Genomic DNA, 18,342 nt, shown 5'->3' with positions numbered 1-18,342 from the left:
CCTGCAGAGAACAGCTATGGGTGTAATTGGGCAGTACAGGCTCGTAGGGCCAGAATGTCCTGTTACCCTGCCTAATCTCTAAATAACATAAATAAACTCCAGGCACCAAATGCTAATTGAATTATTTCCAAAAACAGGACAGTTGAAGAAAAATATTCTCGATTATTGTTGAGTGAGCAAAGCAGATCTTTATCAGTTCCAAAGTGAAACTATACATTACACGGGAGCAAGCCTGGACACGTTGCAGTTTGTCCCAAGAACAATTGAGTTCAAATGACCTCATTCCAGCCCTGCTCCCTCTCCTTTCCCTCTCCCTCTCTCCCACTATCCCCAGGACGATGCTGAAGGTGGATTTGTACTCCCAGCACAGCTCTGGCCACCAGCAGCCCTGGCACTCCATGACAGGCACATACCACCACAACCATTCACGGTGTAAACGTTCCTGCCCCATGCATCACCTTTCAACTTCCCCCTCTCACCTTGTGTACATGCCCTCTAGAACAGAGACCACAGAACATCGAACTGTACAGTACAGGAACAGGTCCTTCAGCCCACAATGTTGTACTGACCCAATCAAATGGCCAATTAAACTAATCCCATCTGCCCGCACAATGTCCATATTCCTCCATTTTCATCACATTCACATGCCTATCTAAATGTTTCTTAAAAATCCCTAATGTACCTGCCTCTACCACCACCCCAACAAGGCATTCCAGGCACCCACCACCCTGTGTTTTTAAAAAAAAACAACTTGCCCTTCAGGTCTCCTTTGAAATTACCCCCTCTCACCTTCAATGCATGCTCTCTGGTATTAGACATTTCATCCCTGGGAAAAAGATGCTGTCTGTCTGCTCTATCTATGCCTCTCATAATCTTGTAAACCTCTATCAGATCTCCCCTTAGCTCTGCCACTCCAGAAAAAACAAGCCAATTGTTCAACCTCTCCTATACTCTCTGATCCTGGCTGCACACCGGTGAACCTCTTCCTTTTTAAAGTCCCCATCACATCCTTCCTGTAGGGGGGCAACCAGAAATACACATAATCCCACTGCCACAAATTAGATCTGCTCATGTGAAATAAGTCACCTTTGAATACATGGCTTATTACAAAAGGCTCCAAGGGGAAAATGAGCAAAATATTGAATCTTATAATGTTTTGAAAGTGACAAATGTAGCTCCAAGGTTAGAATCTCAAAGTATAGGTGAAAGTTGATTATGGTAGAATGGGAAATTGGATTATCAGGGACCCCCATCACCCAGGACATGCTCCCTTCTCACTGCTGTCATCAGGTGGAAGGTACAGGGGCCTCAGGACTCACATCACCAGGTTCAGGAACAGTTATTACCCTGCAGCCATCAGGCTTTTGAAGCAGAGGGGATAACTTTACTCAATTTCACTCACCCCATCACTGAACTGTTCCACAACCTGTGGACTCACTTTCAAGGACTCTTCGTCTTATGTTCTCCATATTTGTTGATTATTTATTATTATTATTGTGTTGTTTTCTTCTTGTATTTGCACAGTTTGTCCTTTGCACATTGTTAGTTTGCCTATCTTGTGGGGTGTGATCTTTCATCGATTCTATTTCTAACTGCCCACAAGAAAATGAAAGTCCGGGATGTAGATGGTGACATGGGTCTGCTTTGATAATAAATTTAATTTGAACTGTTGGGCTATTAACATTGGATAGGATGCCAGGACAGCTGGGGAAGATGTACAGTATTAATGAAATTCCCAGTTTCAGGGAATGCTAAACAAGCGTGAGGGGCAGACTGGGAAGCTTCCTGCCTTATTGCTCTTGGAAAATCCAGAGAAATTATCCTGAATATACCCTCCCATGTCAGAGGATATCTAACAGAAAACCTTGGCATGCCTGTGTTATCTTAACAAAGATGCTAATTCATTCAAAATAAATGAATTAATGGAAAAGTATGGCTGAAAGTAAATTATTAAAATGCATTAAATTATCAAGAGCTAATATTTGCATTGTATAAATTCAAGGTCTAATATATCAATTGGCTGATTTAACAATGAAGCGAGATGCACAATGAACAGTCCCAGTAGCCAACCCCACAGACGGGTCAATATTCACTGACCTGTGGTCTCACTCGCTCTGAATCCCAAGTACAGTGCCGTATGTCCCCAGAATAACCAACATGTGGACATGTGAGTGAGGAGCAGCTGCTTAACATTCGATCTCCATTAATATGGGCACCACGTACTTCACTTAGATAATCACCAAGGGATCACATGGTGTCCACAACATTACTACTGTGTTAGTAACGTATTAACCCTTTGTCCTCGTCCATTCCTTTGACTGAGACCATGAAGTATAGGAACAGAATTAGGCCATTCATCCCATCAAGTCTGCTCCACCAGTTCATCATGGTTGATCTATTTCCTTCTCAGCCCCAATCTCTTGCCTTCTCTCCATATCCTTCATCCCCGACCAATCAAGAATCTATCAACCTCGGCCTTAAATATACCCAGTGACTTGGTCTCCACAGATGCCTGTGGCAATGAATTCCACAGATTCACTACTCCCTGGCTGAAGAAATTCCTCCTCATCTCCGTTCTAAAAGGATGCCCCTCTATTCTGATGCTGGTCTCCCCCACCATTGGGAACATCCTCTCCACATCTATTCCATCAAGGCCTTTCACCATTTGACAGGTTTCACTTGAACAACGAGACTGAGGAAATGTGCAAAGGCACAGTCAGAGTTTCGTCTCCATTAGCAGCAGCAATAACTATGGTGCAGTTGGCATTACTCTGTAGTGTGTACACTTCGCAGCCACAAACAAAACATCTCTGGAATATGATCTTGAGACTCACCACCACCTCGTTTTTCCTTCTGGTTCCATTCGGTTTTTGACTCCTTTGTTGTAAGTAACTAATGGAAGAAAGAATAAGTGAAGAAATTGTAAGGGGGCAGCAGAAAGTCCTTAGTTTTTCAAAAGAGGCTTCAGTAACAAGATACATTCATTCCTTCCTTACGTGGCATGTCATGTGACATGAGTGACCATGATTGTTCTTGGCAAATTTTCCTACAGAAGTGGTTTGCCGTTACCTTCTTCTGGCCAGTGTCTTTACAATACGGGGGTCACCGTACGGGGTGACCCCCCCCCGACATTATCAATACTCTTCAGAGATTGTCTGCCTGATGTCATTGGCCGCATAACCAGGACTTGCGATGTGCACCGGCTGCTCGTATGACCATCCACCACCTGCTCCCATGGCTTCACTTGACCCTGATCGGTGGGGTGGTGGGGGCTAAGCAGGTGCTACACCTTGCCCGAGGGTGGCCTGCAGGCCAGCGGAGGAAAGGAGTGCCCTAACCTCCCTCCTTTGAAAGAGCTAGTCCTCATCGCAGAAACACCCAGGACATGCTCTCTTCTCGTTGCTGCCATCAGGAAGAAGGTCCAAGGACCTCGGGAGCCACAGGAACAGTTGCTACCCATCAACCATCAGGTTCTTGAACCAAACTTCACTCAACTTCATTTGCCCCATCATTGAAATGTTCCCACATCCAACAGACTCATTGTCAAGGACTCCTCATCTCATGTTGTCAATATGTATTGCTTATTTATTGTTTATTATTATTGTTTTCTCTTTTTACATTTGCACAATTTGTTGTCTTCTGCACTCTGGCTGAATGTCCCAGTTGGGCGGTCTTTCATTGATTCTGTTATAGTTACTATTCTGTAGATTGGTTGAGTATGCCCAGATGAAAATGAACCTCAGGGTTGAATATGGTGACATATACGTACTTTGATAATAAATTTACTTTGAACTTTACATATCAGCAGCAACCTGGGTTCAATTCCCATGCTGTCGGTAAGGAGTTTGTACGTTCTGCCCATGACTGTGAGGGTTTCCTCTGGGTGCTCTGGTTTCCTCCCAAATTCCAAAGATGTGCGAATTAGTAAGAGTCAGTATGTTGGGCATGTTATGTTGACAGTGGAAGCGTAGTGACCCTCGCAGGCTGGCCCCAGCACATCCTCGGACCATGATGGTTCTTGGCGTAAACAATGCATTTGTATCTGTTGTAAGTCTTGATGTTTGGTGTATGTGTGACAAATAAAGCTCATCTTTAATAGAGTCATAGAGAAACACAGCACAGAACCAGGACCTTCAGCTCATCTAATCTGTGCTGAACCATTTAAACTGCCTACTCCCACAATCTTTCATTTCTGTCCCCAAAAGAAAATTGAATATCTTCAAACATGAAGATGCTTAGTGGTTAGCACAACCCTTCACAGTACCAGTGGCCCAGGTTCAACTCCCACCCCTGTCTGGAAAGAGTTTGTACGTTCTCCCCGTGACTGCATGGGTTTCCTCTGGGTGCTCCGGTTTCCTCTCACAGTCCAAAGACGTATCGACTGGTAGGTTAACTGGTCATTGTAAGTTGTCCCGTGACTAGGCTGGGGTTAGCTCGGGGGATTGCTGGGCAGTCTGGCTCGAAGTGCCAGAAGGGTTTGTTCCACACTGTATCTCAATAAATAAATAAAATCACCAAATCACCTGCATTACATCACTGCAACTAAAATACAAAGAGGTGCCTCCAAGCTGGATTTCATATCAAAGTAAGAAGCAATATCATATGGGGAAATAAAATAAAATACCATTGCTTTCTTCATTTTAGCAGCTACTGATGCAGCCAGTTATTCCATTTACAAAGTGGAATCGGATACAAATATTGAGAATCCGGTCATCCGCAGGCCCTGATTAACAGTCTAGAGGAATGCATCGTGTTGTACCGCCACAGCTGTGGCATCTAAATTCAGTTCATTAAGTGGTGATGATGATCGTGACACATCGTAAACACCTGACCGGTACATGGCCGTTCCTCTCAGGCTCCACAAGGAAGGCACCAAAGATCCACTTTGCTGAGCACCTCCACTCCCTCCACTGCCAGAGGCAGAATCTCCCGGTGGCTTCACATTTCATTTCCGATCCCTGTTCCCATCTCGACATGTCAGTGCATAGCCTCCTCTGCTGCCATGACGAGGCCAAACTCAGGTTGGAGGAGCAACACCTTATAGTCCATCCTGACGGTGGCAACGTCGATTTCTCCAACTTCTGGTGATTCCTGCTTCCTTTCCTCTTCTCTTCTTTTTCATCCCCCATTCTTGTTACCTTCTCACCCCTTCTCTTCCTCTAGTTCCCTCCTCCTTCCTTTCTTCCATGGTCCACCGTCCTGTCCTATCAGATTCCTTCTTCTTCAGCCCTTTACCTATTCTTCCTATCCCCTCTCAGCTTCTTAATTCACCTCCCTCCCCCACCCACTTACCTGCCCGCTTACCTGGTCTCACCTATCGCCTGCCAGCTTGTACTCCTTCCCCTCTCCCACCTTCTTATTCTGGCTTCTGCCCCCTTCCTTTCCATAAGACCATAAGATATAGGAACAGAACTAGGCCATTTGGCCCATCGACTCTGCTCCACCATTTCATCAGAGCCGATCCATTTTCTGTCTCAGCCCCAATCTCCTTGCTTCTCCTCATCCCTTCATGCCTTGACCAATCAAAACTCTATCATCCTCTGCCTTAAAGGTGCCCAATGACTTGGCCTTCACAGGCAACAAATTCACAGATTCTCCACCCTCTGGCGGGAGGTAGGAGGAGAAGATGGCGGCGCGACGCAGCGCGCGCAGCTCTCCGGTGAAATGATGTCATATTTGTAAGTAGGATGCCGTGCACAATCCTGATTTGATGGAGACAGACGTGAGAAGCATAGCAACATCTGGAGAAATTTCTGAGATGCTCGGTTTGCTGCCGCTGCTACTGTGCCATCGAGAATCTCCGGAGGGAAGGCCCCAAAATCCCTGGTTTTGCCTGCTGCTGGCGACCGAGGCTGAGGTCCAAGCGCTTGGCAGAGATGGTGCTCGGTACTCAGTGTCAGAGGGCTGGCCGGGGGTTCGAAGTTTTCGGACGACTCAGAGTCGGACTGTGGGCGGGCATTGCAGGGAGAGTTTTCTTCCTTCTCCCGTCTGCGTGAGATGTGGGACTTTCAAGAGACTTTGAACTTTTTTACCGTGCCCATGGCCTGTTCTTCATCAAGTTATGGTATTGTTGCACTGTTGTAACTATATGTTATAATTATGTGGTTTTGTTAGTTTTTCAGTCTTGGTCTGTCCTGTGTTTCCGTGATATCACACCGGAGGAATATTGTATCATTTCTTAATGCATGCATTACTAAATGACAATAAAAGAGTACTGCCTGTCCTCATAATCTAATCTAAATGTTCTGAAGAAGGGTCTTGGCCCAGAATGTTGACTGTTGCTGAGTTCTGCCAGCATTTTGTGTTGTGATGCTCAGGATTTCCAGCTTCTGCAGAATCTCCTGAGTTTATGTCTGCTGGACGGTCTCATTATTTGTGTCAGATCAACCATCCCCTCTGGGAGCAGCTTCACCAAGTGGGCACGTTGGGCCAAGAAGGTGGTTGCACCCAGATGGTTAGGGGTAAGCAATCATGCCCCGTGCTATCAGTGACAGCCTGATCCCACAAGCGAAAACAAGATGCAAATAGAACTTTACAAGAGAGGCTGGACAGATGCTAATTCTGCCCTGTGATCTTAAATTATTTCTGACTTTATGACCGTGGTGTTTGGAGCCATGGAACTGTCCATTATATTTCACCGCAAGCCAGGGCTTGTCTTTATGGCTCTGGCCGAAATGAGATGCTGTATTTTAAAAAATAAATTCTTTGACAAGGCGTCAGGTTGTCCAGGAAGTCGGCGCAGAAACTGAGCAAGCAACAGCAATTGTTAATCACGTCAAACTGACAGCTACGACAAGCAGAATCAAAGTTACAAAAGGCTACCATACAAGGAAAAGAGAACTACTTTTGTATAGGGGCTCTCAGAATCACAATCCAGTTGGTTATCATTGGCATATCTCATGAAACTTGTTGTTTTGCAGCGGTAGTACAGTGCAATTTGTAAAATATTCTGTAAGTTACAGCGAGGAATGTATTAAAAATATATATAAGTAGGGCAAAAAAGGGAATAAAATAGCGAGCTGATGTTCATGGGTTCGTGGACTGTTCAGAAATATCATGAGGGAGGGGAAGAAGTTGCTCCTAAAATGTTAAGTGTTGCTCCTCAGGCTGCTGATGACATGAGGGCATGCACCGGATGGCAAGGGTCCTTAATGGTTCAAAGTGTAGTTATTATCAAAGTAAGTATGGAGTATAAACCCTGAGATTCATCTTCCCCACAGACAGCCTCAAAACAAAGAAAACCATGGAACCCATTAAAAAAAAGCATTAAACCGCACCATACACAAAAAAATCACCCAAACAGCAACAAAAAAAATCACCCAAACAGCAACAAAAAAAATCACCCAAACGGCAACAAAAATATTCACCCAAACGGCAACAAAAATATTCACCCAAACGGCAACAAAAAAATTTACCCAAACGGCAACAAAAAACACGCGAAAAACACAGAAAATAAAAAACAGAATCAATGTTCCAGGCATATTCAGTTCAGCTCAGTGTTCGTTATCTGCAGACCGTCCCGATCAAAATCGTCCAAATTAACAACAGAGAAAGGAGCAACCAGAGACCAGAAACACATCAGAACGTGAACTGCAGAGGGAGAGAGTTAGAGGGCGAGGGGAAGGGAGGGGGGAGGGAGCACTGGTGCCTCGATACCGGACAGTGATACAACCTGTTAGAATGCTGTCCATGGTTTATCTGTAGAAATTTGCCAGAGTCGTTGGTGACATACCGAATGTCTAATGATGTAAAGCCTTTGATGACTTTGGACGTGCCAAAGTATTTCCTATCCAATTAAGTACTTACAAAGTGCATTGCACTTGTCCACACTGGGCAGAGACTTGTCTAAACCAAGTCTGTCTCAGGAAAATGTGATGGCACCCAGTTTGGAATGGAGATAATTCTCATTGGGGGCTTCACAGTAGCGGTTAACATGACACTATTACGGCTCAGGGCATCAAAGTTCAGAGTTCAATCCCCAAGTCCTCTGTAAGGAGTTTGTACGTACTCCCCATGAAATAATGGGTTTCCTCCGGGGGCTCTGGTTTCCTCCCACAATCCAAAGATGTACCAGTTAGTAGGTTAACTGGTCCCTGTAAATTGGTGAATTGGCAAGGGTTAAATTGGTGGTTGCTGGGTAGCACAGCTGAACGGATTGGAAGGGCCTATTCTGCACTGTATCTCAATAAAAATTAATTCATGTTTTAACTCGAGGAGCAGAACTATTTAGAGATGCTAAGATTCCAGAAGCATTGGTGGTCTATAAAAGCCAAACAAGAGATGTTTCTAGAGGTGGAGAACATGGAAAGTAGAGAGGTCATAAGACCACAAGATCATAAGACATAGGAGCAGAATCGGGCCATTTGGCCCATTGAGTCTGCTCCGCCATTTCATCATGGCTGATCCATTTTCCCTCTCAGGTCATGTCGAACTCATACAAGCGTTGAATTTGGATGCACAGTGTATTGTGAACAATTTCAGGAAACTGGAACGGAAAGAGAATAAAGAAGGAAGCATCAACGGACGGAGTGGCAGTAAAGAGAATTCATAAACCTGAGATGACTTTGACATGAACTCCTCCAGCATTTTCTGCACGTTGCTATGTTAGCCATTATTCCAAAAATACAAAATACTGTACGAAACAATTAATTCCGACTGATTATCCAGGATGTGAATTTTGCAGGTGTAAACCCTGTGAGTACGCACCGTCTCCCAAGTTCGTGAGACGTTGATGCTCTGAAGGGTTGAACATGAAGGGGAATCTCTCACACTATTCCCTACACTTTCTTCTACCACAAACAAAAATATATCTCTTCTGTTTTCCAGCAAAAACACATTCCATTTTTTGAAAATTAAATACATAATTCATGTTTTCCTTCACAGTTTTCCTTGATGGATGAGTTGGCCAATTAGTTCTTGCCTGTAACTGAGAAGTTGTCAGTGTCAGATCACTGAATCCAACATCAGTGGAATATCTTTCTGATCTACCAGAGATTCCTTCAGTTGCTTATCAAATTTCACCGCTTCAGAATCCTAAATCCTACACCCACTGGTGTTTGCAGCTTTTTCATAGAACAGAGAGTAGGGCAGCAGAGTAGAAGACCTTCAGCCCACAACATTGGCCCAACCTTTTAACCTACTCCACGATCAATCTAACCCTTCCCTCCTACACAGCCCTCCATTTCTCTATCATCCGTGTGCCCACCTGAGTTCCTTAAATGCCACCGATATATCTGCCTCTATTACCACCTCTGACAGTACATTCCACATACCCACCACTCTCTGTATAAACCTGCCTCTGACATCCCCCCATACTTTCCTCCAATCACCTTAAAATGATGCCCCCTTGCATCAGTCATTTTCACCCTGGGGAAAAGCCTCCAGCTATCCACCTGATCTGTGCCTCTTAACATATTATACACCTCTATTGAGTCACCTCTCATCTGCCTTTGCTCCAAAGCAAAAAGCCCTAGCTCGCTCAGCCTATCTGTAAAGGCGTGCTCTCTAACCCAGGCAGATCCTGGTAAAGCTCCTCCGCACAAATTCACTGGAGGGGGCCCTTTCAGACATCTCACTGGTATTAATTCCCTTTGCAGTGAAATATTTGGCTTCTGCTCCTTTCCTTTCCCGTCCTGATGAAGGGTCTCGGCCTGAAACGGCGACTGTTTATTCCTCTCCATAGATCCAGGGTCATTGAAGAGACTCTTAGATGGGCACATGGATGATGGAAGAATGGAGGGCTATGTGGGAGGAAGGGTTAGATTGATCTTGGAGAAAGGTTTAAAAGTCAGCACAACGTGATGGGCTGAAGGGCCTGCACTGTTTTAGACTATAAGACCATGAGACCATAAGACATCAGAGTGGAATTAGGCCATTTGGCCCATCGAGTCTGCCCTGCCATTCTATCATGGCTGATTTATTATCCCCCTCAAACTCATTTTCCTGCCTTCTCCCCATAACCTTTGACACCCTGACTCATCAGGCAGTGTCTATGTTTCTCTGCTCAATGTGGAATTGAGCATATTCCATAAATTAATACATTTAAAAAGAACACCTTAAAAAAATCTCTAGAGATAACTGATACTGACAAAAAAAGTAGTCCAGATGAGGCCATACCTTATATTCCGTCTGGGTAGCCTGCAACCTGTTGGCATGAATATTGATTTCTCTTTCCAGTAAAACAAAACGGTTCCTCTTTTTCTGTTCCCCACTCTGGCCTTTGACCTCTTAGGCCCCTTAAACTTTTCACCTTTCACCCTTAACCCATGACCTCTAGTGGTAGAATGATTGAGACAGATTAATTAAAAATGTGTGGATGGTGGAACTGAAAACTCTTCTACGTTATTTCCAGCCTGATGTCATGAACATCAATTTCTCTAACTACCAGTAATCTCACCCCTTCTCTCTTTTCCCATTCCCTACTCCTGACTCCTTGCCTTCTCCTCACCTCCCCTTGGGCCCCCTCCTCTTTCTCTTTCTCCTATGGTTCCCTCTCCTGTCCTACCAGATTCCTTCCTCTCCAGCCCTTGACCTTTCCCACCCACCTGGCTTCACCTCTCACCTTCCAGCTATCCTCCTTCCCCCCGTCCCCACCTTTTTGTTCTGGCATCTTCCCCCTTCCTTCTCAGTCCTGATGAAGGGTCTCAGCCTGAAAAGTCGACTGTTTTATTAACTTCCATAGACGCTGCCTGACCTGCTGAATTCCTCCAGCATTTTGTGTGTGATGGTTTCATCTCCTTTAAAAAGGCTTATGCACCTTGAGCATTGACATCTCACTGTTGCTCAGTTGTGTTTAATTGTAATGCAAATTGCAGTTGTCAGATTTCACTGGGCGACTCTAGAGCTAAACCATCATTTCATACAACCTGTCACACAAAGTGGATGTTCTGAACTCCTTTCTCAAGAAACTGTTAGAATTAATCACTTTTGTTACCTTACCATGACACTGAGACATGTGTGTAAATTTGATTAATCTTTGGTCCTTCGATCTCAGCTGATTAATAACTGTTCTTCCTGAGGGCATTCAATACCCTAACCATTTACTTGGGTGACGGTATGGAGATACGTCTCTACCAAAGGAGGTGTAAGGCACTCCTTCCCTCCACTAGCCTGCAGGTCACCCTTGGGCAAGGTGTAGCACCTGTTTAGCGCCCCCCCCCCACCGATCAGGGTCACGTGAAGCAGTCGTGGGAGCAGGTGGTGGATGGTCGTACGAGCAGCTGGTACACATCACAAGTCCTGGTTATGTGACCACTGACACCAGGCAGACAGTCTCTGAAGAGTATTGATAATGGCTGGGGTCAACCATCTTGTAAAGTCACTGCCCAGAAGAAGACAATGGCAAACCACTTCTGTAGAAAAATTTGCCAAGAACAATCATTATCATGGAAAGACCAAGATCACCTATGCCGCATGACACAATGCAAAATGATGATGTCATACGACACGGCACATAATGATGATAAACTGTTTTTAACAAACTCCGTTGCATTTAAATTTATGTCAAGTGGACATTAGTAATTTCTTTGAGATACATCTGCTTTGATTTGTTTACGTTATAATCATAATGCAGTTTAAGAAACACTCAGTTTATTATCAAGGGCTTTTACACATCTGTCCATAAGTTGAAAAAAGAGCTTGTTGTGGAAGTTAACTCGTCTCCTCTCTCTGCAGATGCTCCCTGATGTTCTGAATACTTCCTGCAATTTCTGCTTTTATTAAAGAAACAGTGAAAGAAAGTGTTTAGCTTTATTTGTCACACGTACATCGAAACATGCAGGGAAATGCATCATTTGTGACAAATCAGATGGTGACAACGTATATCAGCTATCTGAGTAGTGTCACAGAAACAATCTGGCACTCAACATCTGTAAGACCAAAGAACTGATTGTGGACTTCAGAAAGGGTAAGATGAGGGAACACATTCCAGTCCTCGTAGAGGGATCAGAAGCAGAAAAAGTGAGCAATTTCAAGTTCCTGGGTGTCAATATCTCTGAGGATTTACCCTGGGTCCAACATCTTGATGTAGCTACAAAGAAGGCACAACAGAAGCTATATTTCATGAGGAATTTGAGGAGATTTGTTATGTCACCCAAGACGCTCACTAATTTTTGCAGATGTACCGTTGAGAGCATTCCAACTGGCTGCATCATAGTATGATACAGGGACGGGGACGGGGACGGGGGTGTGTGGGGGTGAGGGTGATCTACTGTACAGGATCCAAATAAGCTGCAGAGAGTTGTAAACTTAGTCAGCTCCATCATGGGCACTAGCCTCCCCAGCTTCCAGGACATCTTCAAGGAGCGATGACCCAAAAAGATGGGTCATCATTAAGGACCCCAATCACTCAGGTCATGCCTTGATCTCATTGCTACCATCAGGGAGGAGGTACAGGAGCCTGAAGACACACACTCAGTGATTCAGGAACAGCTTCTTCCCATCTGCCATCCGATTTCTGAATGGACATTGAACCCATGAACACTACCTCACTACTTTTTTATTTCTATTTTTGCACTATTTATTTAATATAGACAAACTTACTCTAATTAGTGGTTTTTATCCATTATTATGTATTGCAATGTACTGCTGTCACAAAGACAACAAATTTCACGACATACACCAGTGATATGAAACATGACTGAAATCAAATTCGTGAGGATTCTGCTGGGCAGCTCACAAGTCTGACCATGCTTCCAGCGGCAACATAGCATGTCCACAACTCAGTAATCCTAACCCGTATCTTTTGGAATGGGGGAGGGAACTGAAACACTTGGAGGAAACCCATGTGGTTACGAGGAGATCATATAAACTCCTTACAGACAACGATGGGAATCGAACCCCAGCCTTACAGCTGATGAGTTACACTAACCACTGCACTGCCACGCTGCCCTGCAAAGCAAACTGGTGCAATGTCTTCTCAAAGGTTCCACATGTGAGACTTTTAAAGGAAATGCTTACACATGAAGTAAAGGACGTGTTTCTGAATTGAACGTATGAAGAAGGAGGAGTGTGCAGGACTTGCGTAGGAGAAAATGATTGAGCGAAGTTTGCCAGTATCTAAATCTTGGGCTTCCCTGTTTACACTTTCCATTAATGATATGGTGGAATGAACTTTTAATGAAGATTTATTACGAGATTTTCTGACAGCAGCACACCATGAGCGATCTGTTGGTGTGAGGAAGATTGATTGCAGATTGTACTCTGCCAGTCTCCGACTGGTCTCGTTCAGCCTCCTTCAGGCACTCAAATCAGGGATCCCCGGGGATAATCGGGCTCAGCCAGTGGGGGTTGCCATAAGGAAGCAATGAGGTGGGGAAATGAAACACAGAGTGGGAATTGCAGACAGGAGAGATAATTGAGACAAAGTGGAGACTGGAAAAATTGCTTTTATACTCAGTGGCCACTTTATTAGGTACATCTGCTGGTTAATTCAAAAATCCGAACAGCCAATCATCAGCAACTCAATGCATAAAAGCATGCAGACTTGGTCAAAGGTTCAGATGTCTACCGGACCAAACATCAGAATGGGGAATAAATGTGACCTCAGGGACGTTGACTGTAGAATGATTGTTGGTGTCAGACGGGATGGTTTAAGTATCTCAGAAACTGCTGATCTCCTAGGATTTTCACACACAACATCTTCCAGAGTTTACAGAGAATGGTGCAAGAAAACATCCGTGAGGTACAGGTCCTTGCAAGAGTTTCAATATAAAAACTTCCTCTGTCAGGAAATGTAAAGGAGTCCTTGGGAGTCCTTGTGCAGGATTCCCTGAAGGTTAATTGGGAGGTTGAGTCGGTGGTGAGGAAGGTAAATGCAATGTTAGCATTCATTTCAAGAGACTGGAATATAAAAGCAAGGATGCAATGTTGAGGCTTTATAAAGCACTGGTGAGGCCTCACTTGGAGCATTGTGAGCAGTTTTGGGGATCTTAGCTAAGGGAGGATGGGTTCAAAGGAAGTTCACAAAAATTATTCCAGGAATGAAAGGGCTACCAGATGAGAAGAATTTGATGGCTCTGGGCCTGTACTCACTGGAATTCATTAGAATAAGGGGTGACTTCATTGAAACCTATCAAATATTGAAAGTCCTTGATAAAGTGGATGTGGAGAGGATATTTCCTATGGTGGGAAAGTTTAAGACTAGAGGACACAGCCTCAGAATAGAGAGGCTTCCATTTGGAATGGAGATGAGGAGGAATTTCTTTAGCCAGAGAGTTGTGAATCTGTGGAATTCATTGCCACAAGCGGCTGTGGAGGCCAAGTCATTGGGTATATGTAAGGCAGAGGTTGATTGATTCTTGATTGGTCAGGGCATGAAGGGATACGGGGAGAAGGCAGGAGACTGGGGCTGAGAGGAAAATGGATCAGCCATAATGAAATGGTGGGGCAGACTTGATGGGTCAAATGGCCTAATCTGCTCCTTTATCTTATAGTCTTATGGTCTAAAAGCAGAACAGTGGAGATGATTTTAGTAAATGATACCTTACCAGTTAATCTTAAACTAACGAGCCACAAGAGGCCATGAAACAGGATAGAACAGGTACTTAACATGGTAAGGCAACAAGGTAATTGAACACTAGGAACAGCTGATTGAGGCTAGCTGGTCCGATGGATGAACAAAAGACTGTGGCTGGGAGCTGGGTTTAAATAGGCTGCAGGTGATCAGTTGGGAATGAGTGGCAGGTGATCAGTTGGGAATAGGTGGCAGGTGATCAGTTGGGAATGAGTAGCAGGTGATCAGTTGGGAATGAGTGGCAGGTGATCAGTTGGGAATAGGTGGCAGGTGATCAGTTGGGAATGAGTGGCAGGTGATCAGTTGGGAATGAGTAGCAGGTGATCAGTTGGGAATAGGTGGCAGGTGATCAGTTGGGAATGAGTGGCAGGCGATTCCAGATAGCTGGGTGGGGACTGGGAGGGGCCTGCCTGCGAAGGCCTGACACCCTCAGGTTCCGGTGCGTGAATAGGCACTAGAACATAGAACATAAAACATTACAGCACAGTGCAGGGCATTCAACCATGTCCTTTTAACCTATTTTACAGTGGGGTAACGTAATTGGGAGAAATGTACACAATTCACAACCACCGACATTGAGTTGGTGTTTTGCTTTAAGAGGCTGGTAACACGATGACATTGTTATGTAAGGATTTCCCAAAACAGTTGTGACAACCCGTATGGCCTTTCTGAGTTTCTGTGCATGCCGTTTGGACTGAAACATGCAGCACAGGCTTTCCAACAGCTGGTGGGCTCTGTATTAAAAGACTTAGATTTTCTTCTTGTTTACCTGGATGATACACTTGTTGCCAGTGCATCCAGCTCTGACTGTGTATCTCATCTCCGCGTACTTTTCCAGTGCTTAAGCCAACACGTGTTGATTATTAACCATGATAAGTGCTAGCTTGGGTTGTCAACCACTGACTTTCTCGGCCATCGCATCTCCACAGATGGTGCAAAACCCCTCCCATCACAAGTAGCCACTATTATGTATTTCCCACCACCCCTACAGGAGTTTTTAGGCATGGTGAATTTCTATCACCGCTTCATTCCAAAAGCTCCCCCTGTATAGTGCACATAAAGACAATACCCCTAATCAAGTGCTTGACTAGTCAATGGACATGACCAGGGCATTTGATAATACCAAATGAGCTCTTTCTAATGCTACTGGCACACCCACTCCCCAACGCACCCATAGCCATTACCACTGATGCCTCAGACTATGCTGTGGTGCTGTGCATGAACAGCTGGTCGGAGGTGTGTGGCACCTGCTCGCCTTCCTCAGTCGAAAGGAATTACAGCACATCTCTCTGTGAGCTTCTCAGTCTCTATCTGGCTGTCCCCTATTTTTGTTTTCTTCTAGAGGGTTGACCACAAACCCCTCGTGCGTGTGATGGCCAAAATATCGGACCCTTGGTCTGCACAGCAGCGACACCACCTGGCCTACATATCCGAGTTCACAACGGATACACAACATATCAAGGGGGGAAAAGTAATGCTGTGGCCAGTTGCCTCTCACGGCCAGCCGTTGAGGCCATACACATAGGGGTTGATTATGTCGGACTGCCAGCTGACTAAGTTACTGACCCAGAGGCCCAGGGGCTTATTGAACAGCAGTCATGGGCCTGTGACCGGCTGACATTATGTTCAGGGAAGCTGGGGTTTCTCTCCAGTCCAATGCCTCAGCCAGATACCTCGCCCCATGGTGCCCACAAACTGGAGGCGGACTGTTTACGACTCCATACATGGCCTCTTGCATCTGGGCCGGAAGGCCTCACAGAAACTGGTTGCACTAAAGTTTGTTTGGCACAGCCTCAGAAAGGACGTATGGAGCGCCAGAGGGTGAACATTATCCGTCATGTTCAGGCGCCATTGGCACCTTTTGAGGTTCCTGAGCGACGGTTTGACCATGTCAATGTGGACCTTGTCGGTCTTCTTGCCCCCTCCTGCGGTTTCACACACCTTCTTACCATGGTGGACTGTACCACCAGGGGGCCAGAGGTTGTCCGTCTAGGACTGGCTGCAGATGTAGCTCGGGCGTTCGTCAGCACCTGGGTTGCTGGGTTTGGCACCCCATCTGATAGTTCCTCTGACTACGGTCCCCAATTCATTTTTGATCTCTGTGCTGCGATGGCTCAGAACCTTGGTGTTAGGCTACATCACCTCACAGTCCAATGGACATGCGAGTAGTTTCAGTAAGGCTGCTTTAAGGTCTTCCATGATGGATGAGTGTTGGCATGATCGTCTTCCGTGTGTCCTGCTGAGGCTCAGAACTGCTCCAAAAGAGGACCTGCAGTCGTCCGCACTGAGCTGGGATTCGGACAGCTGTTATAAGTGCCAGGTGATTTAATTCCTGACACCATGACATCCTGGTTGACCTCCCACAGCATTCCATCCTCCTCAGTAAGTTCAATTCCTGTTCACCTATTCCACCTCCCATCATGGCACACAGCACTTTTGGGTCCCTGTTAACCTACATCCTGCCTCGTTTCTTTTTGTCCACCATGGTGCACACCATCATCTCCTTAGGCCCCCTAATGATGACCCATTCCACATTTTGGAACAGAGAGAAAAGACTTCCATCATCGACAAGAGGGGTAACCCAGAACGTATTTCAGTATATCACCTTCAACCAGCCCACCAAGATCTGGAGTATTTTGCTGACTTTCCCCTGGCCAATGTGACGATGAGCATCGTCTGGTGACAAGCCAGAGGCGCCTGTGATTCCTCCAGCCAGGGGACACAGGACCCAAGCCAGGGGGCTGGTCCCAGCCCTGGCCAGGCTTACAAAGCCGGTTATAGTGAACTCTGGGTGTGCCTGTTCAGGGTAACGAAACTGGGAGGAATGTAGATAATTGACAACCACCGACATTGAGTTGCGATTTCACTTTAAGAGGCTGGTCTGATGTGATGACGTTGTTACATGAGGATTTTTCACGTGCTTTGGTGGTGTAGGTTTTGGTGTTCAATAAACTGTGTTATGAGTTTCGTTGAACATAAAATGTCTCATTTCATTTTATTTGCATAAACCTACACTTAGACCAATCTAAACTTCCCTCCTACATAGCCCTCCATTTTTCTTTCATTCATAGGCCAATCTAATAGTTTGTTAAATATCCCGAATACAGCTGCCTCTACCATACATTCTACACATCTACCACTCTCTTTGTAAAAAAAATGACATTCCCCTATACTTTCCTTCAATCGCTTTAAACGTATGCCCCCTCCCTTCATATCAGCTATTTCCACCCTGGGAAGAAAAGTTCTCTGGCTTCACCCCAAAGACAAAATCCCATCCTCATGACATGCTCGCTCATCCAGGCAGCATGCTGGTAAATCTCCTCTGCAGCCTCTTTAAAGCTCCACATTCTTCCTACAATGAGGTGACCAGAACTGAACACAATACTCCAAGTGTGGTCTAACCAGACGTGCAACGTTACCTTGCAGATCTTGAACTCAACCGCCCGGCTAATTAATAAAAATCTACGATCGTGCTTAGAAATCTCACCAAACTTCTCAAAGTTCACCGGAAGTGTGTGCTAAGTTGAAATAGAACGGTAAAAATACACTTACTCTATTTTTTTAAACTTTTCAAATCCTGCAGCCACATAATAGCAGCCATTCTGTAGTTGATTTAACGCAAGGACGCGGTGTCCCCCACTTGGTGTGTAGATGTTCCTCACAGCCACTGGAGCACTGATGTTATTTGTTACCTCATTTAAAAAGGTCTCAAACGTTAGAATCTGCCTCTGGTTGATGACAAGCTTCCTTCCAGTAAAGAAAGGGTCTCCATTCTTAAAGACCACGACATTTTTTGCCTGGGGGACAAGGGGAATACCTGTTGAGGCCAT

At 45.2% G+C, this 18,342-nt stretch overlaps 1 protein-coding gene across 1 annotated transcript in view; it reads right to left on the bottom strand.

The window, feature by feature from the left end:
* Positions 1–18,342, bottom strand: part of dcdc2b (doublecortin domain containing 2B) — a 63,561-nt gene extending 45,219 nt beyond the window's left edge. Inside the window, exons 1-2 of the mRNA XM_063034766.1 lie at positions 18,065–18,342; positions 2,835–2,892 (exon numbers count right to left, since the gene is read on the bottom strand). Coding sequence (XP_062890836.1) covers positions 2,835–2,892; positions 18,065–18,342 — 336 coding nt within the window. The remainder of the gene's footprint in view (positions 1–2,834; positions 2,893–18,064) is intronic.

Source organism: Mobula hypostoma, chromosome 28 (assembly GCF_963921235.1).
Source record: "Mobula hypostoma chromosome 28, sMobHyp1.1, whole genome shotgun sequence".
Taxonomy (NCBI): Eukaryota; Metazoa; Chordata; class Chondrichthyes; order Myliobatiformes; family Myliobatidae; genus Mobula; species Mobula hypostoma.
The sequence above is the reverse complement of the archived record's forward strand: the minus strand, read 5'-3'. Positions and strand labels throughout refer to the sequence as shown.